The 27,681-nt window shown below is 43.9% G+C and overlaps 1 protein-coding gene across 2 annotated transcripts in view; it reads left to right on the forward strand.

Annotated features, from left to right (window-relative positions):
- SH3RF3 (SH3 domain containing ring finger 3) overlaps positions 1-27,681 on the forward strand; it is a 209,667-nt gene that overhangs the window by 152,133 nt on the left and 29,853 nt on the right. Inside the window, exons 4-7 of one of the 2 annotated variants that reach the window (XM_082218589.1) lie at positions 7,665-8,018; positions 19,350-19,450; positions 24,221-24,391; positions 27,162-27,409. In XM_082218589.1, coding sequence (XP_082074715.1) covers positions 7,665-8,018; positions 19,350-19,450; positions 24,221-24,391; positions 27,162-27,409 — 874 coding nt within the window. The remainder of the gene's footprint in view (positions 1-7,664; positions 8,019-19,349; positions 19,451-24,220; positions 24,392-27,161; positions 27,410-27,681) is intronic. The other variant, XM_082218590.1, reaches the window with a different exon arrangement.

Consider the following 27,681-nt stretch of genomic DNA (forward strand, 5'->3'; position numbering starts at 1 on the left):
GGAGGGGGGTACAACGTTTTTGCATTATTTTGAGGTCAAAGTGAACCAGCAACTCACCGAAGGATTGCTGTCGGGGGGGGGGGGGACAGCCTCGGTTTGTAAATTCCGTCTTCCATTCTCCAACGATGGAGGCCAGAAGGGGCCCAGCGATCGAGCAAAACCTTGCAGGGATCGACCAGTAGATCGCAATCGACCTGTTGGACATCCCTGCTTTGGATGACACAGTACAGTGGAGACTTGTGGTGTCTTTGTAACATTTAGAGCTTGTTGGAGTAAATAAACACTTCTGTGGCAGGTAGCAAATCTTCCCATCTTGCACTCGTTTACTGAAGTGCAAACATCCTGGAGCTAGCAAACCTTCAGCCTGACAAAGGGTTTCTCCCAGCATCTGTAACAATATGTCAGTGGGTACACAAACAATATTGTCTGCTTTCAGAGTCCTGCTGCATTGCTGAAGTATCTCTTGGTAATGAATATATGATCCCTAATGAGTAGAACTTGCAGTGTCTGAGAATAATCAACAGGATAGAATCTAAGAAGCACTATATATCACTAATTGTTTTTGTATTAGGGTGTAGGACTTGGGTAGTGAGGCTCTGGTTGAAATCGCTAGCTATGAAGGTTGCTTTTTCATCTGGACCTAGTCACAGGGTTGTTGTGATGATCAAATCCTTTGTAGACTGTGCTAAGTTGCCCGGAGGAAGAAAGTGATAGAAATGTACCAAAGAAATTATTACTGTTATAAACTTAGTCATGAGCATTACAGTTTTACTTAAAATCACACAGGACAGAACATTGTGGGCAGCTTTACATTCCAGTTTCCAAATTGTTTGCAGATATTGTTATTTCTCTCATAGGGGCATTCGGGAAACCTCTTTATCCTTAGCTTTTTCAGTACTGTTTTAAACTCTTGGAAGTACAGACACCGAAATGTTCAAATACAGTGTTGCTCCGCCCCCCCCCCCCCCACAAGATTAATTTTCATTAATTGCTGTTCTTCCCCATCCCTGTCCTTAAGAGGCCTTAAAGAAACATATTTTGTTTTATGCCTACATCAAATTAATTACAACTGTCTCTTACATTTCCATCATTTGCTGCTGTTGCTACAGAAACGACAAAAATAACACGAAACACAAAGACTGTTTTCGTGATGATCTTGCATAACTTTCCATCAATTTCATAATAGTCTTTGTTCAAATATGTGTAGATTTGTAAGCTGAGGAGTCAACCCTACAGAAATTCAGACTAAACCAGCATACATCTTAAGCCTCTTTACCAAGCTTAACCTAGATTAAGATCTAAAAGAAAAAAAAGGTAAAGGGACCCCTGACCATTAGGTCCAGTCGTGGCCGACACTAGGGTTGCGGCGCTCATCTTGCTTTATTGGTTGAGGGAGCCAGCGTACAGCTTCTGGGTCATGTGGCCAGCTTCTTCTGGTGAACCAGAGCAGCGCACAGAAATGCCATTTACCTTCCCGCCGGAGCGATACCTATTTATTTACTTGCACTTTGACGTGCTTTTGAACTGCTAGGTTGGCAGCTGTAGGGACCGAGCAACGGGGGCTGGTTCAAACTGCCGACCTTCTGATCGGCAAGTCCTAGGCTCTGTGGTTTAACCCACAGCACCACCCGTGTCCCAAAAGAAAAATACCTCACATTAAAAAATAAATAACTTCAACATGATTTATGTAGCAGGAGATGCTACCACCACTGGGCTCCCCATTTCTTCCTCCTGCTATGAAGTAAAGTCTCACTTCCATGTCTGACTTCAGGTTTCAGCAGGCCCCTTAGCAATGTGGATCCCTGTCATTTCCTTTTCCTCCTTGAACCAGACTCTCCCCACCCCCAGCTTGGTCATACCTCAAAGTGAAACAGTTTTGACTAACGTGGTAACCCCCCTATTGTCAAAGAAAGCTTAGCAGCACTTCCCAGCAGAACCATTAAGACTGCAACCCTATATCCACTTCCCTGAGAGCAATTCCCACTGAACTCGATGGGATTTGCCTTTGAGTACACAAGGGACGCAGGTGGCGCTGTGGGTTAAACTACAGAGCCTAGGACTTGCCGATCAGAAGGTCGGTGGTTCAAATCCCCGTCATGGGGTGAGCTCCTGTTCCTCTGCCCCAGCTCCTGCCAACCTAGCAGTTCAAAAGCACGTCAAAGTGCAAGTAGATAAATAGGTACCGCTCTGGCAGGAAGGTAAATGGCGTTTCCATGTGCTGCTCTGGTTCACCAGAAGTGGCTTAGTCATGCTGGCCACATAACCCAGAAGCTGTACGCCGGCTTCCTTGGCCAATAAAGCGAGATGAGCGCCGCAACCCCAGAGTCAGTCACGACTGGGCCTAATGGTCAAGGGTCCCTTTACCCTTACCTTTACGCATGTATAGGATTGCACTGAAACTAACTGGAAAACTTCCCTGTCCCTCAGAGCCACTTTGAGAGGTGGTCCAGGGCATTCACCTGCCAATCCTCTGAAGCCATCCTGATGTTCAAATGCACTCTTAAGTGGTCTGCACATGGATCAGTTGCAGAGGACTTTACCCCTCTCCTTCCAGCTTCTCTGCCCCCTTCCTCCACATACATGTTTTCCCCAACTCTCTCCCCTTCTCTACCACCTGCCTCCCCCCCCCATCCACATGAAATTAGGGAGAGGGCCTTAGGCTACAGACTACCCATCACTGGCAAAGAGCATCATACAGTGGTACCTCGGGTTACAGATGCTTCAGGTTACAGACTCCGCTAACCCAGAAATAGTACCTTGGGTTAAGAACTTTGCTTCAGGATGAGAACAGAAATCACGCGGCGGCAGCAGCAGGAGGCCCCATTAGCTAAAGTGGTGCTTCAGGTTAAGAACAGTTTCAGGTTAAGAATGGACCTCCGGAACGAATTAAGTTCTTAACCGAGGTACCATAGTAGATACCTAAGCATGCTGTGTATTTTATTGATCTAAAAAAAATGCAAAACACTTATTGTACTTTGGAACTGCAGATGTAGACATTTCCCCTGCTTGGTTTTGAGTTGCTTAACTTTATTCCTTCCAATTAGCAATGATTTCATCAGTTGCACAGAGTGGGCTTCATGTATTTAAAGCATACGAAGCTGGGTGTATTAGGAACTTGGCTGTAGTGTGCTTATCTGCTTCTCTCTATCTTTTAAAAAAATAAATAAATAAAACATATCTCAAAAGTACCCAAAGTCGAAGGCAGGCTTCTATAAGAATACACAAGCATTTGCTGGGAAAAATGGGAACTGATTGCCATTCAAAGCCACTCTGTGGCTTCAGAGAAGCTAAGACTACAAGCTCCTCTCCTCACTTTTTTTTTTTTTGGGGGGGGGGTTAAGGAACAAAAGACACAGCTCCACGAAAGACAGGTACAGAACTTGTGGGGCTCTGTGCAAATGGAAAGAGAACAGGGCTTCTCTTCTGCGACTCCTCCTACTGTCTCCTCTCTGTTCTGGCATCATTGATTGTTTTTGGTCCAAGAAAATGACTTTCTTAGGACTCTAATGAGATTGCACCAGGAGAGAGAGGAAATAGGGGCTTCAAGGAAAAGAGTATTGATTTGGGAGTTGCTCCTACCCATTGTGTTATCTGCAGAAGGAAAGATAGCAGCGGCAAGCAGAAGAAAGTGGCAAGTGGGGGCTATTTGTGAGCCCCTGGAAAGTATTTGCAGCTGAGATGTAGGGCTCATGCAAGTATAAACCTCAGCCTAGTTCAGAACCTACCGTATTTTTCGCCCTATAGGACGCACTTTTTCCCCTCCAAAAATGAAGGGGAAATCTGGGTGCGTCCTATGGGGCGAATGCAGGCTTTCGCTGAAGCTTGGAGAGCGAGAGGGGTCGGTACGCACCCGACCCCTCTCGCTCTCCAGGCTTCAGGAAGACATCCACAGCCTAGGCAGCCCTGCAGGAGGTCCTGCAGGGATGCCTAGGCTGTGGATAGCAGCCTGCTTCCCGGAGCATCGGGCGCCCTGAAAGCAGAGCGCCCCGTGCTTCAGGAACACCTCCGCAGCCTAGGCAGCCTTGCGGGAGTTCCCCGCAGGGCTCCCCACGCTGCGGATAGCAGCCTGCCGCCCGGCGGGCGGGGCGGCCTGAAGCAGGGCGCCCCTCGCGCCAGGCAGACATCGGCCAGCCCCACAAGCTCAGGGGACAGCAGGGAGGCGCAGCGCCGCCATCCCGCTGTTCCTCGACCTGGTTCGGTTTCCCCGACCTGCTTTTGGGGGGGAAATAAAGGGGGGGAATTCCCTTTATTTCCCCCCCAAAAAACTAGGTGCGTCTTATGGGGCGGAGTGTCCTATGGGACGAAAAATACGGTACTCTCCCCCTAGATACTTTTGCCTTTCCTATTGGACAGCAGCCAATAGTATACTGCAGTATACTATTGCAATCCTATGCATGTTCTGTAAGTAGTAATTCACATTTAGTTCAATGGAGCTTACTCCTAAGTAAGCATTGCTTTAGGATTGCAGCCTTAGAGAATGTGGTTCAAGTATCCTTATCCTGCACTTTTAATATACAGTGGTACCTCGGGTTAAGTACTTAATTCGTTCTGGAGGTCCGTTCTTAACCTAAAACTGTTCTTAACCTGAAGCACCACTTTAGCTAATGGGGCCTCCTGCTGCTGCCGCACCACCACTGTGCGATTTCTGTTCTCATCCTGAAGCAAAGTTCTTAACCCAAGGTACTATTTCTGGGTTAGCAGAGTCTGTAATCTGAAGCGTATGTAACCCGAGGTACCACTGTACTTTTAAGAGGGGAGGGGAAATATGAAATTATTTTCAGAGGATGCCTGTCCTCAGAATTGTGTAGTGGCCCACGAGGTTTTTACAAAAACAGAAGGGTTGTCTGGCAGACGTGGGCTGTGTTTAGCTTGGTGAGTTACAAATTGTACAAATCTGTTCTATAGTTATATCAACAGCTTCTATATTGTTACTGTATTGTGCCTATCAAAATAAAGCTTCCGCTACTCATTGGCGGAGCAGATCTGATCGTGCCGAGTGTTTAGTTCCTTAGGGAACAAAAACAGTTTGAAGCCCAGCTTCTATGAGGAAGGGGAAGTAGTTTCATTGGGGTGGAAACCTTGGGGAGAGCTGGAAAGAAGTACAAAGGTTTATATTGCAGAGAGCAAAACTAGGTGGTTGAATGTTCAGGTCAGAGCTTTCCAAACTGCGTGTCGGCTTCAGTGTCTACATGTGTCACGTGAGCGCTCCCCACACTTCTTCAGGGGCTGGAAAGAGGCTGGTTTAACTTCCGGTTTGCTAGTAACACTGAATTGCTGTGTCACAAAGTGATGCATGTCTAAAAAGTGTATCACCAACATGAAAAGTTTAGAAAGCTCTGGTTTAGGTGGCGGAAAGGGGTGTACTACTTCACACTGCAGGTCAGTTGAAAAACCCTTTGATTGCATTGCCACCGAACAGATCTCCGAAAACAGAAAACTAACGTGTCATAGAGGAATATCTGAGGTGCTCGTTTTCCTTTTGCAGTAGTCATACCTCATGTTACGTCTGCTTCATGTTACGTTCTTTCAAGTTGCGTCCCATGGCAACCCGGAAGTACCGGAAAGGGTTACTTCCGGGTTTCGCCACTCGCGCCGAAGCACAAAATGACGTCATGTGCAGAAGCGCCGAATTGCAACCTGCGTGTGTGCAGACGCGCCACTGCGGGTTGCACTCTTTTCATGTTGTGAACGGGGCTCCGGAACTCCGGCTTCTGGATCCCGTTCACAACCAGAGGTACCACTGTAATGTGATGCCACACTGCACCCATTTGCAGAGTACATAGCACAGGTCAATGTATGCATCTGTCATGCAGCCTGTTCACAGCTTGGGCCTTACATCTGATCTGACATTTGTACCAGGGCACACACAACCATGCAGCTTACCCTGAGATCACCTTGCAGTGCTCCGTGCCCAGTGCTCCCCCCCCCTAGAAAAATAGGTGCCGGTACTCACCATGAAGTTGGTACAGTAAGTGCTGCACTTTTTAACAACAACAAAAAGAGGCGTCTGTACTACATACGCTTGAGCACCCTCGGGGGGGGGGGAGCATTGCCCATAACTGTTATGCTATAGCACATTTCCAAGAAGGTGTGACATACCCCCCAAGAGATGCAGGTGTGTTTTTCCTAAGGGTGCCCCTATGGCCTCAGCTGGAAACCAAGAGAGTTCAGTTCATTTTCACCTGCCAGCCTCGCACCACAGCAGGGAATGAGGAAATAGTGAAGTTTTCAGCATTTCTATACACATTCTTAGGCTTGGAAAATTGCAGATTTGTGTGTCACCCCGAGTCAACATGCAGCCTTCTGAGAAAGGATAATACACGCTGGTGTTACGTTACTCCAGCAGGTTCCTCACCCTTGCACCATTCAAGAGAGCATCCAGTGAGCTGGTGGCACGCATTCATGCATGGAACTTACTTCATAAGCTCGCCCTGTGTGTGCGAAACATCACTCTCCCAGTTTAATTCAGAAGTACGGAGGTTGCCAACTTTCGTGGACCAGTGGACATACCTGGAATTTTCCATAAGTGCCGTGGGCACCAGTCACAAAATGGCAGCTGTATCTGCAAATTAGAACAGAGGCAGGACCACAGAATAGTTTAGGCATGCCCTGCCCCTGCCCTCGCCAGTAGGAAAAAGGCACTTAAATCAATCACTGCTGTGCTCACTCACACGGATAAACTCTTTGCACCTCTCCTGCATTCTGAAAAGAAGATCATCTGGGTGTCCAGTCCTGGCATTCAGTAAAATGTGGGCATGTTTAAGCGATGTGTTCGATGTAGTAGAGGCCAAGCCACCACACGCAGGAGCTGGGCAAGAAGAGCATTGTGCATTGTGGATTTTTGAGGGAATATTGACTAGTACTTTTTGCAGGTTGCCATATAGGTAATGCATTGACAGACCCTGCCAGTGTTGCAGTCTACTGGAGTCTTTTATTATTATTTTAAAGTAAAGGGAGTCTTCTACTGTTTGTTATTAAAGAAGATATAATTTGCGAAACGCAAAATCTGAACTGTACGAGGTTACAATGTTGTAATGCCCTTCTACGAACGAATAAATAATGCATGTGACTTGGCTCCTCAGCAGATCTCTGAATTGTCATTGGGATTCCACACTCTTGCATATCACAGAGCAATCAGTAGGCTAGCTTCGTGCATTGCTCTCATGTGCTTTGCCCATGGGAGGGACTTGTTGCAGCCGTATCTGTAAAAAAAAAAAAAAGCATTTCATTCGGTTATATCGCTACTGCCCACTCTTGCGTTTTTGCCTGCTTATTTTAAAAAGAGGGTGAAATGCAATGCTGACATTCCATTTGTGGAGAGGCTTTTGAGTCCATAGAAGCATCTGCTAATATAAGAACAGTGTGGAAAGTGGTGTGAAATAGGGAGGGGCTGCAGGGCAAAGGTGAAACCAGAGAACATTGCCGCCCCATCTCACACTAGCAGGCGTCTCCACTGGCTCATAATCCGCTCCACAAGCAGGATGGCTGCACTGGATTTCACCGGATGTCTACGTAGCATACGGTTCTGTTCATTTTGGGGGCTTGTAAAAGCAAAGAACGGAACAACCGTCACCTTGAGTGCAGAATTTGAACTCTGGAACTATACAGTTCTGTAATGCCCACTTTTTCCCTTCTTTTTTTTTCTTTCATTTCTTCATTTTTAGCTCAACGACTCAGCTAAACACCTTATTGAGATGGACAAGACCAATCTAACTTCCGCATCTGGCAGTGATGTCCCTTTGCCAGCTGACACTAACCTGGCCGTAAACACGGTCCAGTGCTGTACATTGAACAGTGCCGGAGCAGTCAGTGCCATTCAGAGGCACATTGATGGCAAGAAGAATGCCAAGAAGCGCCACTCCTTCACTGCTCTCAGTATGACACACAAATCTTCTCAGGCCATGAATAACAGGCATTCCATGGAAATTAGCGCCCCTGTCCTCATCAGCTCAAGTGACCCCCGTGCTGCTGCCAGAATTGGAGATGTGACTCATCTCTCATCCAGCGCTCCAGTCCAGGTAAACTATGGATGAATTAAACCACAATGCTAAGCCAGATCCCCATAGCACCTTCCTTTGATTTGGCCTTCTAGCCAAATGGTGGGTTGCGAAACCAAGTTCCCAAGTGATAGTCGCTGCCTAAGCATCCACCAGATGGAGCCAGTGAGGCAAAATTCCCTCGATGGGTGCTCACCCTCATGCAAATAAATGGTAAATAAGTGAATATCTGAAAGAACCACATCCCTCTCACATTTTCCTGCCCATGTGTTATAATTTGTGGGGAAGCCCTGTTTGTGGTGCCACACCCCAATGGGACTCGTGGCCAGGCCTTCTCAGTGGTGGCCCCTTGCCTGTGGAATGACCTTCCCTCTGGCGTGCATTTCACCATAACATCATTGTCATTGCATTGTGAAGGTGCACCTCTTTGCTCAGACTTTTGGGTAAGGGAGAGAGGTACATTGGGTTGGGTTTTTGTTGCTGCTGCTGTTTTATTTGTATGAAATTTATATTGTTCTGTTTTTTATATTATTGATATTAAGTTTTGTGTATTTACACCATGGGACCTTTGAGTGCAGGGTGGTATATATGTTTGGTAGGTGAACAAACATATGTACATTCATGTGTGATGACATCTTCAGTTCAGAGTCATGGTGCACCATATGATATTACATTTTATAGTAAGTCTAAACCACTGAGCCTCTTGGGCTTGCCGATTGGAAGGTTGGCGGTTAGAATCCATGCAACGGGTTGAGCTCCCATTGCTCTGCCCCAGCTTCTGCCAACATAGCAGTTCAAAAGCAGGCCAGTGCAAGTAGATAAATAGGTACTGCTGCAGGGGGAGGGTAAATAGCGTTTCCATGTGCTCTGGCACTCGTCATTGTGTTCCACTGTTCCAGAAGTGGTTTAGTCATGTTGGCCACATGTTGGCCCGGAAAGCTGTCTGCAGGCAAACGCCAGCTCCCTCGGCCTCACCCCATAGTCAAGTTTGACTGGACTTAACCATCCAGGGGTCCTTTACCTTTACCTTAAATTCTGTACTACCATACATGGAAGAATTAGCACTCAGAAAACTGTCCAGAGCTCAGAATGAAAGGATATCCAATTTTATTGCAAAGTATTTTACTAATAATGCAGGTTAAAAGGATTATAGTAATTGTGAGTGGGTACTAATTTGGGATGTGACTGTGTGGGGAAGGGATGCACAATAGTGAGCAAGATGGTTTAATGTCTGTTGGTATATAGGGCTTCTGGTCTGACACTGAAGCTAAGAAATAGGCTGCAAACAAAATACAAATTACCAGGGTGCAAGCTTCCATAACCTGGTACCTTTCAAATATTCTGGACTGTAATTCTCATTGTTCCTGACCATTGACCAGACTGGCTGGGGTGAAGGAAGTCATAGTCCAAACATCTGAATGGACAAGGTTGGGAAGGCTGTATACAAAAAAAAATTGGCAACTGGTCATATACCCAACATATACAGTCTCTAACATGGCCTATTTATTTACAGTGTCATTGGCCACCTTTCAGTAAATATGCTCTTGAAAGCCTTTAATGAAAACCTAGCAGTGTATGATGAGCAGTAATGTTCTTGCCAGCCTGCAGCATATTTGAAAGATTAGCTACCAAAGTGGGAATTCGCCAGGAAGAATAGAATTCTTTCCATGCCCTGTCCCTTCACTCATTGCTGGTTTTTTAAAAGGCAGATGGATAACCCAGAGGTTTTGAAGTACAGTAGAAAAACAGTGGACTTGCATGTCCCATTTATTCATGGGACCTATTCAGAATAGTACTGCAATGAATCATAGAACCCAACTCCTAAAGTGCAGGAATATGCAGTTGTCCCATACGGGGATCAAACCTGCAACCTGGGCATCATCAGCACCACGCTCTAACCAACTCTGCTATCCTGCTCATGAAGATGAGCACACACATACTGCAACCTACGGAGTCCTTTTAGGCAAGCTGGAGGACTTGTATAGCCAAAATTGACTTTAAACATCCCTACTTGCAGCAGTCTCAATATGCTCTTTTGCAAAATGCTGTTTTACAGTGCCACCAAGTTTTAAATGAAAGTTGTGATGTGGTTTGGGGGGCGGGTTTGCAGGAAATTGAAGGGAGCAGAATTTTATTTACACAAACAAATGAGAGCTCATTTTCTTTATGCAGCCGTATATACTTAGGTGTATGTCAACGAGAAGAAATGTTAATACAGGTTTTATGTTAGACATTTTGTGAAGGTGGTGGTTCAGGAAAAGTGGGCATGATTGCCGCTGTCCCTGTGTAAGTAGCTTCCATGTATTTGACTTACACACTTACACTTAGAAAAATAACCACATGCCATTTGTTCTCACCAGCCTTTAGCCTCAACAGTTCTTTGGATTACTGAGAAGCTGAGGTCAGTACAGTGGTACCTCGGGTTACATACGCTTCAGGTTACATATGCTTCAGGTTACAGACTCCGCTAACCCAGAAATAGTACCTCAGGTTAAGAACTTTGCTTCAGGATAAGAACAGAAATCTTGCTCCGGCAGCAGCAGGAGGCCCCATTAGCTAAAATGGTGCTTCAGGTTAAGAACAGTTTCAGGTTAAGAACGGACTCCAGAACGAATTAAGTACTTAACCCGAGGTACCACTGTAGTTCTTTTTCTGACTGTTTCACAGAACAAGAAGCAGAGGTCCTCTAGTAGTTCAAGAACTGCTTTCTTGTGGCAAGATCTCACATTGCTACGACATTTGTTTGAATACTGGAACCATGTGGACAGGACAAACTGCATCGGAAAGATCCACATGGTTCCTGGATTCACATACCAGCAGTAATGTGTGAGCTCATCATGGAAAAGAAGGGCCAACTATGCTAAAAAATATACATGAATGCAGTCTTAATTACTAAGAGTGTGTGTGGGAGGAATAGTGAGTGAACTTACAGTGATGGGAGTCGGTAGGACTTGAGTGACTTGTTGAAGGCAAAATAAAAAAATTCTTTCCAGTAGCACCTTAAAGACCAACTAAGTTAGTTCTTGGTATGAGCTTTCGTGTGCATGCACACTTCTTCAGACTGCCTGTTGAAGACATGTTTCCTGTTGAAGGCAGTCAGCCAAGAGCAAACCTTGGCTACATCTCTTAGTGCAAACCATGAGTCTGCGTTCAGATGTAGTGCTAAGCCAAACAGTGACTTAGCTTTGGGTAGAGCAGCAGCAGCTGGACTTGGGGAGGTGTGAAGGCAGCCATTGTCTTTCCTGGTGAGTACCCATATACTTCCTCGTACACATTTAGCCATAGCTGGGCTTCGTGCTATGTGCAAACCAGACCGCTATGTGCCAGAACCTGTAAATATATCAAAACAGTGGGAAATTGTTTGGTTGATCTTCACTTGATTACAAGGCTCTGTATTCAGTGAGAGATTGTATATGTTCCTAGTAGAGAAAAACACTTTTTCTCTAATAGAGAAGGCTGTATCAGTTATATCTCTCTTGCCCTCAGACTCTTCATCTGAAACTAGTTTCTTTATTGAAAATGAAACATTTTCTCAATCTGTAAAGAAAAGGAAATGCTGGAGTTTTGTCTGTGCTAAAATGCATACAGTCATCTCTATCTGTACAATAATCTATCAGTTACTAAACTAGTGTCTCATCAGTAGCCTTGTCTACTTATGTGTATACAAAATCCCAAGGAATTCATATTTGTTAATTAAGGCATGGCACATTTGCCGACAGCAGTGCAAAGCGATTTAAATAAATATTATTCTGTTTTCATCAGGTCAAAAACATTACTGGACATTGAAATAAAAAAATTAATCCATAGCGTTAAGGTTACCTTGCTGCATACTTAAAACTTCCTTTGCCCCACATTCAAACCAATACACTCCTATAAAATGAACTTACAGAATATGTTCAGCAATGAATACAAATCACCACAGTATAGCATAAAATCCCCCACAGAAACTGCTCTTGAAGATACTGTTGTGCTAACTATCCAAGATTTATTTTGCCTTTCTTTTTCTTTTTTTGCAAATGGTACCACCTTAGCTGTTTCATGCTCATTAACGATAAGCATGTAGAAGTCTTATACTGCTTTGAATGTATTTGAAAATAAGTGGTGGTCTTAAAAAAAAGAAGAAGTTTTCATTGTTTTTTTAAAGCTTGGAAGTAATAAATAAAGCATTGGGTTCTGACCACAACAATCGGGAAAAATCTATCACACTCATAACTTCCAGAGGAATAGTGAGGAGCTAAGAAGCGAAAGGTTGGGGGAGAGTGTGTGTGTGTGTGTGTGTGTGTATGCAAGTATTGACCCGATCGCTATTGTGTTCCCTTTCAATAGACTATGCATCTAGCATATTTGATGCTGGCACGTTGAGTGCAACACATTAAACATAAATAATGGCCTCCTAAATTATTGTGTCTGTCACGCAGAGGGTTCTTACTGGCTAGTTAAATTGATTGGCACTGAGAGAATGTAGTACAGCTGCGAGCCAATGATAAAACTAAGCAGGAGTGAGGTTAGTTGTTAGGTTAGCAGGGGTGCTGTCCACAAGCGAAGTGCCTTGTGCTTCAGCTGAGTTGGTCCCACTTGGCTCACTAATCTTGTCTAGGCCTCAGATGGCTCATCTTCCCTCCATTTGCACCCCTTATGAATTATTCTTCCTTGCTATTTAGAGAGGTCACAGGTCACCCTGCTCCAAATCCCCTGGTTTTTCTGACCAGAGATACATCTCATAAATAATGAAGTATGGCTGGCTGCACCCCCAGTGTCACAATCCAAGCAGAGAAGGAAGAAGGCAAAGGCATTGCTTGCAAACAAATCCGAGTCTTGAATAGAGCCAACTGGTGCACGATAAGAACCGGCCCATGATTCCCAGCTGAAGGGCACACACATTTCAAACAGGACAACAAGCACCCTGTATGTAGGTTCATCTGCTGCATTAAGATAGCAACACAAGCAAACTGAGCTCAGCAGAATGGTTTTCCTAATATAAAAAGAAATGGGGCAGGGGAGGTCTGATTTGCAGTCAAGAAAAGAGTGGAAAAAATATAAAGTTTCAAACTATAGTATCGCATTGGGAGGCTTGAGATAAGAAGCAGACGGGTTATATTTAAAATGGAGAGGAGCCAATGGGAAAAGGTTTAACTTTACATCTGTGCATGGGAGACTGGGAAGGAAACAAATCAAATCCCTTCTGGTTTCGGATTTGGACAGAGTTTATATCCTACACACGAACCATTCTTTGTTTTGCTCCAAAGAAATATTACTTTTATGGATAATGATAGTTGTACTCAAAACATATCACATTAGCTCATGAGTTTGATTTGATTTCTATTTCTGTTTTATTTATTTATTTTGCATAAAATTAGGCTTATTCCTTGGCCCAATACTTTTAAGTTTGAGCTGTTGTAGCTTCCTGGAGACAAAACACTAGGATTACAAGCACACTTATTAGAAAATAGGGGGTGGATTCACATGTAATATGCCTAAGGCTGTGTTAACGTCTTTCTACCCCCTGCCTTACCCAAGGCGTGATGCGCAAGTAAAGTGGGGTCAGTTCTGCTCATTTCAGTTAAAACACATTCCAGTGAAAAGAACTAGTTGAAAAAAAATGCAGATTTCCCAACATCAGTCTATATGTTTAGTGAGGAAGACGCCAGAATAAAAACATTATGGGCATGTACAGGATGCCAACTAAATCATGCTTCTGTTACATTTTAAATAATGTGATTTACTTCCAAGTAAATGCTTTTAGAATTATTCTGCATGCATTCTTGAATCCAACTACTTGGGGTGGATCTACACACAGGAGGGAAATGCTATAAGTCAGAAATTAAATCATTTATAACAAAAGGGAAAAAAGCTATGGAAAATCGCTTAGAATTTTCTTTTGCTCTCTGGCGCCATCTGGCGTTTCATGTTTATAACGCATTCAAAACGCTGTTTCTTGACTAATGTAGCCGAGTCCCAAGTCTTAACCTGAACTGGGCTTTTAATCTGAATTTGCTCTGCATTCAGAGTGTAACCCACAAAAGATGTCAAATTGGAATCTTAGGAATTTTAAACACCTTAAATTCATATTTGAGTTGGGGGGGGGAACAGTCTAATGCGAGGGTTAGTGTTTAGCTGGTTATATTATGACCTTACCTATTGCATTAGTCCACCAAGTTTCACATCACCAGTATGGAGTACAGTTTTTTAGGACAACCATGGTATTAAAATAACTTGGCTATGCTGTTGTCAGGAGCGTGCAATATATCCACACTGCCCCCCAAGCAGACATTCACATGGAGAATGTACTGTATTGCCTGCCGGCCAACCAAGGAAGCAGCTGTAGTTCCCATAGTTTCCTCTGTTATTTCAGCACATGTTCCAGCTGCCACATTCATAAGAATTAGTTCTGAGTACTTGGATTGGCCAGGTCACACGCTCGTTCTTCTTATGAATGCATCCCTCAGGACAGATGTGGGCGGGGGTGTCACAGGGATGAGTTTCTTTGAATGTCTGAATCAGCCCTAACGTTGCCGATTATAACTTGAGGCACCAATCTGGAAGTGAACAAGTAAATCCGTCAATTAGTCGTACAGCCCTCTGCCAAGCAAATTAAATTTAAGGACGTAGTGGCATTCTTTATACAGAGGGTGGGCACAATGGAAATTGCTCATAGGAGCATAGAACCATCGCTACTTTCAATGGATCACTGAAATGACAGCCTAATGCTTTCCTATCGGGACAGCCTAGCATGCAACCAGGAAAGTAGGAAACATCCAAATTAAAGGGAGGAATTCACAAGAAGGTGGAAACTTACATGGACAGTAGCAACTGCTTCAGTCCTTTGTCAGGCCCTGTAGCCATGTGGGACCCTTATTTCATGGAACTGGTGTTCCTGGGTATTGCTGAGCCACTGTGATGTTCCTGTCCAGCTACAAGAAAACACAGCTTATTCTCCAATCTCTTCCGCTGCCTGCTGGTGCAGGGGAGGGTTAGAAGTGCCACAGATGGCTCAATAATTTATAGGCTAAATAAATCCATAGGAGAGATTGATGTTCATCACCTTCCGCAGCAGACAAGTAGATGGTGTGTGCCCATCTGCAGCTGTAATTATGTTTATCTGTATATATAGGGGTGTTTTTAAAATATATGGCACCATTAAATGGAAAGCTGTATTCTGGAGCTGTTGGGTGTTTTACCTCCCACTTTGGTAATTAACATTTGATGAGAATACTTGATCTTGACTGTAGTTCTTTCTTGCCAATACTTGGTAACACAACTATGAATTAAGTGCTTTCACATTATTTCCAAGAACATTAAGGCCTGGAGTGATTGCATGACCCATTGTTTTATAGTCAGTGGATTTGACAGAAATGAGTAGCATGAATCTCAAGGACCATTAGCCTGTTTTCTACTTCAGCTATTCCCAGATGATGGCATATTATTAACCTGTATGTGTGTATCGGAGTGTATCTCTCTCTCTCCTTAAAAATAAGATACAGCTATATAATCCATACATTTAAAGATACAATCATTTCTTTAACGAATATGAGAAGGAGTTCCTTGCTGTGAAATTCTGTTGAATTTGTTTTGAAATCAGAATAGGAGTTGTTGGGTGGTATCTTCACTAATAGCATCAACAATAGCATTTCCCCCCTCCCACTTGCAAAAATATTGACCTATACTGGTATTTTTCTTACTGTGCTCAGCTCCCATGTGTCAACAAAAAGACTTGCTTTTTTAGTGATTCCCGCTCCCAAAAATTGCAGAAAACAATTCAAAAAAGCAAAATTCAGGCTGGAAGTAAAACGTGTCTGAGCTCTGGCTCAGACATAACACTAAGCCAAAATATGTCTTAGCCCCAGGCAGCCCAACACTGCAGCTGCAATCTTAAATCCAGAAACTTGCACGTTTTCTTTTTATTCTTCATGCCAAAGCCATGGTTTGCCTTATTATTACGTGCAAACAAGGCTAACGTGACTCACCTTGAGCGCTTGGCATCAGATAGGAAGAGAAGTCTGAATAAATGACAAGCACGTCAGGTAGCGCCTCCAGCCTGTAAACCAAGCACACTGCAGTTGCCACTGAAATGGCCCGTGCTCTCAAGGGTTCTTATTCTGTTCTGTCGGATGCAACGTGGCACCAACATCCTTTTAGGGGCATCCAAGGGACGCGGGTGGCGCTGTGGGTAAAACCTCAGTGCCTAGGTCTTGCTGACCGTATGGTCGGCGGTTCGAATCCCTGCGGCGGGGTGAGCTCCCGTCGTTCGGTCCCAGCTCCTGCCAACCTAGCAGTTCGAAAGCACACCTAAGTGCAAGTAGATAAATAGGTACCACTTTATAGTGGGAAGGTAAATGGCGTTTCCATGCGCTGGTGCTGGCTCGCCAGAGCAGCTTCGTCACGCTGGCCACGTGACCCGGAAGTGTCTGCGGACAGCGCTGGCTCCCGGCCTCTTAAGCGAGATGAGCACGCAACCCCAGAGTCGGTCACGACTGGCCCGTACGGGCAGGGGTACCTTTACCTTTAAGGTTCCCTTGACATGGTCTCAGATCAGGCAGTTGTCTTTGTGTGTTGAAGGGCTGAACATATTTGCCTTCCTGCCATGGGAACACCACAAAGATCCACACATTGGAAAGTCTGATTGGTACAATCTTTCTCTACTTCCCCCCTGCCCAGAGGGAACAGTTCCGCAGTGATGCGTATAGGCTTACGCATGAAGCGAACATGTCTCACTTTACATTACATATAAGGATAGGTGATGAGCGCACACCTGCCTCCAGCACATGGAGACTGTTGCTGTTTCAGGTTACATTTTTTTGAGGTTTTTTGTTTGCTTGCTTGTTTTTTTAGGATAAGGTTGCCTTAGGTCCAATGTATCCCTCCCTCCGAAATCTTCTCTGCAAAGTTCTCTGCTCTTATGCACTGCCCATGTGCCTCTGATCTTAGGAAAACAATGCATACAGAATGAGAAGTCCGAGGCTCAGCATGAAAGAGATGCTTCTGCGTCGTTGCCCTTGTGCCAGTTCCTGGTGCTGGCACCAGCTAAGTAAATGACTGATAGGAGTTTTAAGATTATTAGACGGTGAGCTGGAAAGAAGCATTAAAAGTTTGTCACACTTCACAGCTTATGAAATGCGCCTCCAACTCGTGGATTTGAAAAATCCCACAAGACTTCCTAAAGAAGAGGGGAGATTTATAAATATATTCCATCCAAGGTCTCTTTAATAGCTGAATAAGTGAACCCGCCACTTTCAAGTAGATACAAGACCTTGGAAACTTTTAATACCATAGGGCCAAATTCAACCACAGATGATAGATTGAATTCTGATGAATGGAGCACAGGGTTTACTTTTAAGTACTTCCAGGGATTTAAGTACTTCCAAATTTCTTCCTTCTTCTATACTCAGACAGGTTTTTGCCTTCTTTCTTGTTGCAATAACAACAGAAATTATCCTGTGCCCTTGGGTAGCCTCATGCCACTAGAATCCATAGAAAACCATATCTCTATTTGTACCCAGTTGTAAGTTATGTCTGGTTTCTCTTATGAAAATGCTTTATATGATCGGAATGAGAAGCAATATAAGCTTCAATACAAACTGTATTATAATGACCATAATTATTTTTTCATTGCTCTGTGTTTCATCCCTTTTCACTAAAGAGATGAGCAGTCTCAGTTATTAAAAAAAAAGTAATACTCAGAACAAAGCAAATGACTATAATCTATTTTTCAACAAACATGTAACATTATTATCACACAGGGCTAATAAGAAAACGATTTAGCTGGAAAACGGTGCGACTTCTCAAATTAAATGCTGCTCCTGTGATAGAGATATTGAGCAGGTCCTTGAAAGCAGACGCAAAGATTTGCTTTCCAAGTTCCAAGACTGCCAAGATTGCTGGGCACGTTGCAGCTGAGCTATAATCGTTGCTGTGAACAATCAAGTGTTCCTTGTGCCAGAAATATATTCTTAGAATGTGTAAAGCTAAACAAACATGCCTTAAGGTAATAAAAAAAAGAGTTGCTGTAAAGCAAAATATGTATTGTTGAGTTGAATATACATCAGCCACAAGGCAAGGCGCACCAGCACATCAATGTTTATGAGGTGCATTGGCTGTTGCGTGTTCACAGGGGTTCCATCAGCACTCCCTTGCCACCGTGGACTCAGGATGTCCACATCCGGTGCGGCGAAGACCAAGGAAATGAACACAGATTGGTACTGGGTTGAATTAGGCCACAGTTTTATTGATTACAGGTAAGAGTAGGTTTGGCTAAGGCACTGGGCATGTATCCAACATCAGGCAGCTTGCATCCTGTCTGATAGGAACCCAGTGGGGTTGACCCTGTGTTGGGGAGTTGCCCACGACATGGACCACATGCCACGACCCCACACAGGGTCCCATTGGGAGAGGTGTTTTGGCCCATCAGTCCCCACGTGGACTCCTGGACAGTCACCCCTGCTGAATCCCATTTAAGGATCCCAATGTCTTAGCTGTCAAAGTTGTGACAGCTGCTATGAGGTAGGTGAAAGCTTGCAAGCTGGCCAGTTTGCATGCAGGAGAAAATTCCAGATATGGCGACTGAGTAAACCATAGCAAGGTCCATATGCCAGCTTGCCCACTCCTACACTGAGCAGACACCTAACAGACTGGGTTGGTAGTAAGTCCTGCAACTGTCAGCAGGGTTGTCAGCCTGCATGTAGGTCCAACACAGCCAGAGGAAGGTGGTGCCAAGTGATCCTCCCCTCCCCCATCCATGCAGGAAGATGGCGGCCTCCTTGGACCAGCCATGGCCGCACCATGCAGTAAATGCCACTCCCCCAGAGCCCCAGGTGAGCAGATCGTTGCTGTTCTCCACAAGCCACCAAGAAAACAGCTACCAGCAGCAGCAAGACCTGAAACTGCAAAAATAAAAATAAAAAAATTAACAAACAAACCAGGGAAGACTTGGTACATAAGTGCCAAGGTGTTGCTAGGAACATGAATGGCAGGGATCAACCAGAGAGGCCTTCAAAAAGTACTTATGGTAATTGTAAGGGGATTAGAGGTACTTTCACTGCCTTTGGAACAATAGTAGCTCTGCCTTTCAAGCCAAACCTTGAGTATGTGAGTCACCAGTTTGTGAGTGATTCGAAGCACGAATAATCTGAAATCTATTCATCTGGAAGCCTTGTATAAAGAGCTCTTTATTGATATTGGTCCATAACATTAAGCTAACATTGCAAGGATGTCAATGGTTAGGGCAGCCATGCCAATGAAAGTCTTTGGGATTCGGGAGGGGGGGGGGAGAGAGCGCAGCTCTAACTCCCAAACAAATCTTAAGTATGTTGTGAAATTATTTATTTTCATTTCTTTCTATTTTTCTTTCGTTTCTAGGATTCTACTTTCGCTGGAACTGCAACCATGACTGGACCCAGAACAAGTGCAATCATTGGAGATCAGGGAACACCATCAAAGGTCCAGCTGCCCCTCAACATGTAAGCCTCCATTTTGCACTGAACATTGTTTTAAGGATACGCAGCACATTTTGTCTCTCATTGTTTGCCGTCTGAAATAATAGCTCTGCGACAGGAGCACTTCTCATGTAGTTATCATTGTCTTGAACATAACCCAGCCTTCTGCCAGAGCTGAAAAATGAACAGTGAAAGGCCAGGTCACCTTCTTTATATAGCCCATTTTTAGCTTCCAAGATATTTATTACAGATGTATGAATCATTGCATAGGAGGCTGAGTGGCTATCAGCTGCAGAAATCTGCTCCTGCAAATTAAACCATTACATTCCTGTACAACTGAACACCTGAGACCATCTTTGTTAGGACGCACGGTTTCTAGAATGAAAAAAAACCCTCACCCAGTTGTGCACAGTAGAAAAAGAATAACGAAGACATAGCATGAACATCATATGTGCAAAAAGCTTCAGCTTAGGCAAAAGATGATTCAGGTTGATTAACTATTACTTAGAAGAAGAAGAGGTTGACTTTATCAGGGATAACTTTAAATAAATCTCATAATGGATGTGTTTTATATTTGTATGTATTTGACATAAGTTATACTGCTGAAACAGAAACCCAAGTGTGGGCCCGATGTATATTTCCAAAAATAAATCTGAATTTAATAATCTGCTTTGCCCAAAGGAGAAATTCAGGAAACTAAATTACCCTGCTTTTAACTTCCCTTTTCAATGAGGGCACAACGTCTTTAGAATGTCCATAATCAGGAACATAGGAAGCTGCCTTATGCTGAGCTAAGCCATTGGCCCATCTAGCTGAGAATAATAATAATAATAATAATAATAATAATAATAATAATAATAATAATTTATTATTATTTATTTATTAATATCCTGCCCATCTGGCTGGGTTTCCCAATAGAATATTAAAAACAAGATAAAACATCAAACATTAAAAACTTCCCTAAGCTGCCTTCAGGTGTCTTCTAAAAGTCAGAGAGTTGTTTATTTCCTTGACATCTGATGGGAGGGCGTTCCACAGGACAGGCACCACTACCAAGAGGCCCTCTGCCTGGTTCCCTGTAACCTCACTTCTGGCAGTGAGGGAACCGCCATAAAGCCCTTGGAGCTGGACCTCAGTGTCTGGGCTGAACAATGGAGGTGGAGACGCTCCTTCAGGTATACTGGGCCAAGGCCGTTTAGGGCTTTAAAGGTCAGCACCTACACTTTGAATTGTGCTACACTTGTGTTTCCCAAACTGTTTTTAGACTACAACTTCCATCATCCTTAGTTAGGTGGACCAATGGTCAGGGATGATGGGAATTGTAGTCCAAAAACAGCTGGAGACCCAAGTTTGGGAAACACTGATCCACACTGACTGGCAGCGTAAGAATTTTAAACAGGGGTCTCTGTCTCCCAGCCCTACCTGGAGATGCATTCAGACAGAGGCCGTCTTCAGACTTAGCTGTTATTGCTTAGCCCACTGTGAATGAGCTGCAATGAACCTTCGATCAGTGTTCTCTGCTCTCCTCCTCCTCCCATGCAATTGCTTTTGCACCCAGTTTGGCGTAGCAGAGGTTAGATCATTTCATCTGAGCCAGCAAACTGTGATAAACATTAACTGGTTTGTTTGAAACAAGGCTATTTGATGAAGCCATGGCTCATGATGAACATTGCACAAAGCTTGACTTCTGAATGCAGCCTTAATGTGTTTGTATAAGAAGAGAACTACATCTATCTGTTGGAACATAGGAATCTGCCCTGTAGTCAGGCGATTGGTTCATCCTATTCCCCACACGGACTGGCAGTGGCTTACCAGGGTTTCAGATGAGGGATCCACCCACGACCAAGGAATGAACCTGTGACCTTGTGCCTACAAAGCAGATGTTCTAGCACTTAAGCTTCAGCTTTCGTAGTAATTTGCTGCGGTGGTGAAACTGCATCGATGGGCAAGGAAACACCACGCCAGATAAGATAATTGGATAGTAACAGTTGTACAGGTAACAGTATAATTGTACAAATCACAGGACTGTAGATGTGTTTCAGTTTGCAGTATAAGCTGTTAATTCCCCATCTTTCATCTCTAAAAAAATATATATAAGGCAGGTCCTCTCTTCATTTTAGCAGCCAGTTGCCTACGTTGCTTCACTTGACCAAGTTATAGAATATTTTATAGAGAGAGGGGAAAGAAAAATAAGCACCTTCGTGCTCTTTGTGGCCGGGAGCCAGGCTTCACTTCAAAGCAATTGTGTCTCAAACTGATAATAGACCTACAGAGATGACATTAACCATAGCACCATGAATTCAACATTATAAATTCAGTCACAGTTGAGTCCCTCAGGCCCAAAGTTAAATCTGGAAATTCTGGCAGGCAACTTTTAGTGCTGAATATTGTAGATTAAAACTGTGTCAGTTAACTAGATCCAGCCCACCGTACTGTGAAATGTCATCTTATTGCCGCTTTGAAGGTGCTAGGGTGATTTTTTCCTCTCTCTCTCTCTCTCTCTCTTTATAGTTTATCTCAGCCTCAAAGTGTATGCTAGTGGGTGATGAAAAGCAGTCATGTCCAGAGACTTTGTAGCTGGATAACACTGTTAATCTCAATACTATGCCAAGAGCATGCTCCAAGGAAATATAAATACATTTTTTCCCCTTATCTAGGTCATTTCTGCACAAGAATGGCTTTTCCGTGCTTTTTCGCAACAGGTGTCAAGCAGGGCTCCCACCTCCAGCAAACATATCCATGCATAAGGGTTGGGTCAACTTTTGCAAAGGTGGTTTTTAGAAATGTTGGTACAGCCATCTTTGCTAAAAACAGGGATAGGGAACCTGCAGACTTCCAGATATTGTTAGACGACAAATCCCACAATCCCATAATATCATAGGCCATGGTGGCTAGGGCTGATGGGAGTTAGTGCCTTTCAACATCTGGGCAGCCACAGTTTCCCTACCAATGATTAAAAGTGTCAGTCACACAGATGGTCAATAGACAGACAAGACTGGGTACAGATATGAACCCAGTAGCAAGTCTTATTGAAGGTGCTGAAAGAAAAGCAGCTGAAACTGGTCAATCAACAACATTTATCAGGTAACTTGCAGCCTCGTCCAATTCAAGGTTTATTATATATGGCATTGCAAGTCTTTGTTCAGGCAAAACCAGTTAAATTGTCATCCTGTGGAAGGCCAAAGTCACTTAGTTCTTATATAGCGGAGAGATAATATTATCGTAGTGCCTAACCACCACAGTATGGTGCTAGGACCATGGCTAGGGGTTGTACATTTGCTCTTCCAGTTTCAGTGCAAATTCCACTGGGCTGGTACCCCTTCTGTACCTTCTTCCAACCTCTCAACCTGCTCAAAGAAGCCCTTTAAACAAACGCTCCTGTGCCACATTTCGTCTTTTCCTCAGTGACTTAGTAGCTGCAACTGCTGGTTTGCCTGCGTCAAGGCAAATTCCCAGTTTGTCCCTTTCTAGGGCAACTGGCCAGTTGCAGATAGTGTTAATTTCTATGTCTGGTGTGTTCATGCCGCCCAGGAGTGGCAGACAGCATGGCCCATGGTAGAGTGGTCCATTGCACATGTATGGCCAATGAGGATGGTGGCAGTGCTTTCGCATGTTTACCATCAAATAAACGCATAAAAGATCAGAACATTCCATACTGCAAGCACATGGTAAATTGAGCCCCAAAGTGCACCTAGAGGACTTGTTAGAAAAGTGTAAGTGTCCTAATAATTACTGCCATTTTTATTTCCTGACTGCAAAACAGTGCAAAAGAATTCGTGGCACTGTAAAGGAAAAGGATAAAGAAAGAAAGCAGGATTTATTTTTCAAATTACATTTCCTGGAAAACAGAAGTTTTCAAAGCCATGCATCATATTTATTGGCTGCAGTCTATAGTCACAAGTAGTTCAGTGTTTCTTTTTTCATCTGTTCTGGGACTGAACTCCTCCTCCTCCTGTTACTCCTATTGCTAGAAAAATCCACACGGGTTTTAGTAGAAAAGGGCAGTTTTGTGCAATGCAACGAATGTTCAGAACATTTTAAGGAGCATCTTCATAGCTTATAAACAGGGGGAATTGGGAATTGTTTTCTTTATTATTTCTAGTAATTGTTTTGTTGCATTTCTGGATAATTGCATCATTTTAATCATAGAATCTTAGAGCTGGAAGAGACCCAATGGCCATCTAGTCCAGCCCCCTGCAATGAATTCTGATTCATTGTTCCTTTTCATCTCAGTCTGTCACATCCAGCTAAAATTGAGACTGTCCTTTTGACACCAGTGGAGGAAGTTATTTACAACTGACTTCAAGTCCAATTATTATTAGTGAGGCCTAGTTGCCATGCTTAACTTTACTGTGATGGAGCCATTTAGTACTCTTGCTTTTTACAGTGGTACCTCGGTTTAAGAACTTAATTCGTTCTGGAGGTCCATTCTTAACCTGAAACTGTTCTTAACCTGACATACCACTTTAGCTAATGGGGCCTCCCGCTACCGCTGTGCCACGGCCGCACGATTTCTGTTCTCATCCTGAAGCAAAGTTCTTAACCCGAGGTACTATTTCTGGGTTAGCGGAGTCTGTAACCTGAAGGGTCTGTAACCCGAGGTACCACTGTAGTTGGAATAATTTGCCATTCTTTACACTTTCAATAACTCTCTCTTACCTGTGTATTTAGGAAGCATCGTTTATGACAAACAGAGCTTTCTGACTGGGGGGAACTGAGATGCAGCCTGAATCATCTCACATATTTGTGTTTCAACTTCATACCTTCCTTTTCTATGTCATTCCTTTCTTACAGCTACTTGGCATTATATGCATACAAGCCCCAGAAGACGGATGAACTAGAACTACGCAAGGGTGAAATGTATCGCGTTATTGAGAAGTGTCAGGATGGCTGGTTCAAAGGGACGTCTTTGAGAAACGGCATGTCTGGAGTCTTTCCCGGCAACTACGTAACTCCTGTTTCGAGGTGAGAAACAGTGGAAAGATGGGCGCTGAGCAATCATGCATATCCTGAGCAATGTTAGCGTACAAATATATTTCTTTTCAGGTTGCACTGGGTTCCCCTAAAATAGAGAGAAAGAGAGAAGCCATGGTGTAGATCACTCTGCTATCAATCATACTTCATGTACGTGTCAGAGACCCTAGATTGGTTACACTCAGGATAGATAGCACTTGACTAAAGGGTTTATTGGTCTTACTCAGTGACCCAGTTTAGAGGTAACATTCCTGGTCCAATAAACCATGCTTTATTCAAGAGGGAATGAGCTCAGGTGCTTCCTTCTCTGTATCTCTACCTATAGAATTATAGACCTGTAGAGTTGGAAAGGAGCCTAAGGGTCATTCTGCTTCAACCCCCTGCAATGCAAGAATCTCAACTAAAGCATCCATGGAAGATGGCCAACCAACTCTGCTTAAAAACGTCCATGGGAGTCCATCACCTGCCGAGGGAGTCTGTTTCACTAACAGCTCTAACAGCTCTAACTCCCTGAGAGTTCTTCCTGACGTTTAGTCAGAATCTCCTTTCTTGTAACTTGAATCCCCCTGGAGTAAGAGAAAACAAGCTTGCTCCATCTTCCATGTGACAGCCCTTTAGATATTTGAAGATGGCTCTCATATCTCTTATCAGTCTCCTCTTTCCCAGGCTAAACATAACCAACTCCCTCAACCATTCCTCATAAGGCTTGGTTTCCAGACCCTTGATCATCTTGGTTGCTCTCCTCTGCACACAATCCAGTTTGCCAATGTCCTTCTTAAATTGTGGCACCCAGAACTCACCACAGGATTCCATGTGTGGTCTGACCAAGGCACAATAGAGTGGTACTATTACTTCCCTTGACGTGGACACTATACTTCTAGTATAGCCTAGAATAGCCTTAGCTTTTTTTACTGCTTCATCACTGTCAAGGAACTGCCATCAGCTCAGAGGCGAGAGGTGGAAGAGAAGTTGTGTTACAGGGAGCCTCTGAAGATCTTGCAAAGCAGTTCTTCCTCTGGCGAGGAGGGAAGCCCCGCCTCCAGTGGGGAAGGGACGCAGGGATCAGAAGATGCTAGGGAGAGCCTCAACACCGAGCCTCAGCAAAGCGGAGGGGAGGCAAGTCCCCCTTTGCCAGCACCCACGTTGCACAGTAGGTTTGCGTGCAGAGAGAGGAGGAGAAGGATGGGGGTCACTACTGTTATGCTGGGGAAGGTATAAGGAGCGCCCACTCCCAGATTCTGCTAGTGACTGAGCAGACATGGACTTGTGACGCTCTGCACTGTAAGATAGTTTGTACAGATAATAAAGCCTGGAAAAGACAGGTTGGAGTCTTGCCTGTTTGCTCTCGAGCAACCACACCATCACCTGACAATCACATTGTTGACTCACGTTAAACTTGTGGCCTTCTAAGATCCCTAGGTCCTTTTCACATGTACTACTGGCAAGCCAAGTGTATCTTCAGAGATACTTCCTGCTTTGTTAAACCAACTTCCAATGACATCTGAACTGGAAACTTATACTTGAAGCACTCTCTAGAAACTAGAATTGCAAACAATTTATATCTCAACAAGGCAGTGTAATATATCTTTGTAATGTTTATCTCCATGATACTGTTTAAGCTAAGGTGCTGGAGTTAATTTTTTCTCCCCTTTTTTTCTTTACCTGGCTGGTTTTGAGCACCCAGGTAAAGAAGATTTTGATATTTAAGTCAAGATAAGTTAAACGACCAAAAAGGAAAAAAAAGGGATTGATTTAAATCTCTGACCTAAGCTTCCAACTTTCTAATTCATATATTTACGGAACAAGCATGCATATTAGTTCTTATAACAATTAAAATGTATCTGTTTGCAATTAAGCAGGGACCTTATGTTACCCAGGAGAATAATCTAAGACCAAAGGTCATAAAGACAGCATTCCTTTTGCACTGCAAAAATTATTTCTGCTTAAGGGAGCAATTGTGAGATTAAGGATTTCTGTTTGGATCTTTCTCTTGCATGTATAAAGACCCTAAGCAAGATAAATTACTGGAAGACTGTAAGGTTGCAATGCAGTGCAGAGTTAGGTGTGCCTAACACTCATTGAATTCAATTTGTTAGCTGCTGGTGGTTTTTCACATGTTGTGCATTTTGCATTACATTTTGCTCCCGAAGCTACAGTCTCTCAATGCACTTACCCTGTAAAATTTAGAGACCCAACGACCTTCATTCCATCATGGTTTCTGTAGCATGCAGTTATTCAGACTTCTTTGCAGTCCTTGGTGACAAACGTAGCCAAGCAGAGAAGCATGCCTGCCCAGAGGTACTCAGGTGACTGGCTAGTCGATTAAAATTAATGATCCAAATACTGCTTTAGCTTCTGGGATGAAAAATTTCATAGACTAAATGGCCTGATGTTAACTCTTGTCTCTCCAAATATTCTTGCGTCAGTCTTGCATGACATCATCATCATTATTATTATTACTCCATTACATTGTGTTTTTACAGCTGCAGCACATTATTATTAATAATAATAATAATAATCTGCAGCAACCTGCAGACTTTGCATAGGTGCATGAACTCTGATTTCGCCAGAGAAACCTAGCAATGTGCCAGGGAAACCTACTGAGAGGTGCAACTGAGTGCCTTTGCTTCAGAGCAGGCTAACAAAGCTATCCTTCAGGAAACGATGATAAGAATATGCCTTTGATGTCTTCTTGTGTGCCTGCACAGAGCATTTGGTTTTGGTTTCCCCTCCCTATCTCTCTTTCTCTTTCTCTCTCTAGGGTTCCTGCTGGAGCTGGTCAGCTGAGGAATTTGGCAGGAGGGTCTCCCACAGCCAAAGGCGCTCCAGGAGCCGTCCACCCAGGAAGCCCAGCTCTTACAAACACCGCTGCTGTTGTCAGGCCAGCTGTTCCAATCACCGCTCCGCCCACTCAGCCCCAGCTGCCAACAGCCTCTCCGCAGATGAATAATTGCTCGAGGTATTCCTCTCAGCAGACAGGCATCCAGCCCCGCAGTTCTGTACAAATGGGTACGTATAGGTCCTTCATGTGTCTGAACAATCCATATTCCCCAAATCTAGTATTCTGTCTCAGATGCGCAAGCCCTTGGAAGCCTTTTGTCTCTGCAGGTTTCCTCTAAAAATATTCTGCTCTATTTGAAGCCCAGCATGCAATAAGGAAAGGTTTTTATGTGCCCTGTAGTGTTTAGGGTAGTATTTATTGATTGCTGGGAACTGAATTTTGTTTATCAGGTTGTCCACTTGCCACAGCTGAAATCAATTACGGTGCTTACAAATATTTA

Source organism: Podarcis vaucheri, assembly GCF_965113315.1.
Source record: "Podarcis vaucheri genome assembly, chromosome: 4".
NCBI lineage: Eukaryota > Metazoa > Chordata > Lepidosauria > Squamata > Lacertidae > Podarcis > Podarcis vaucheri.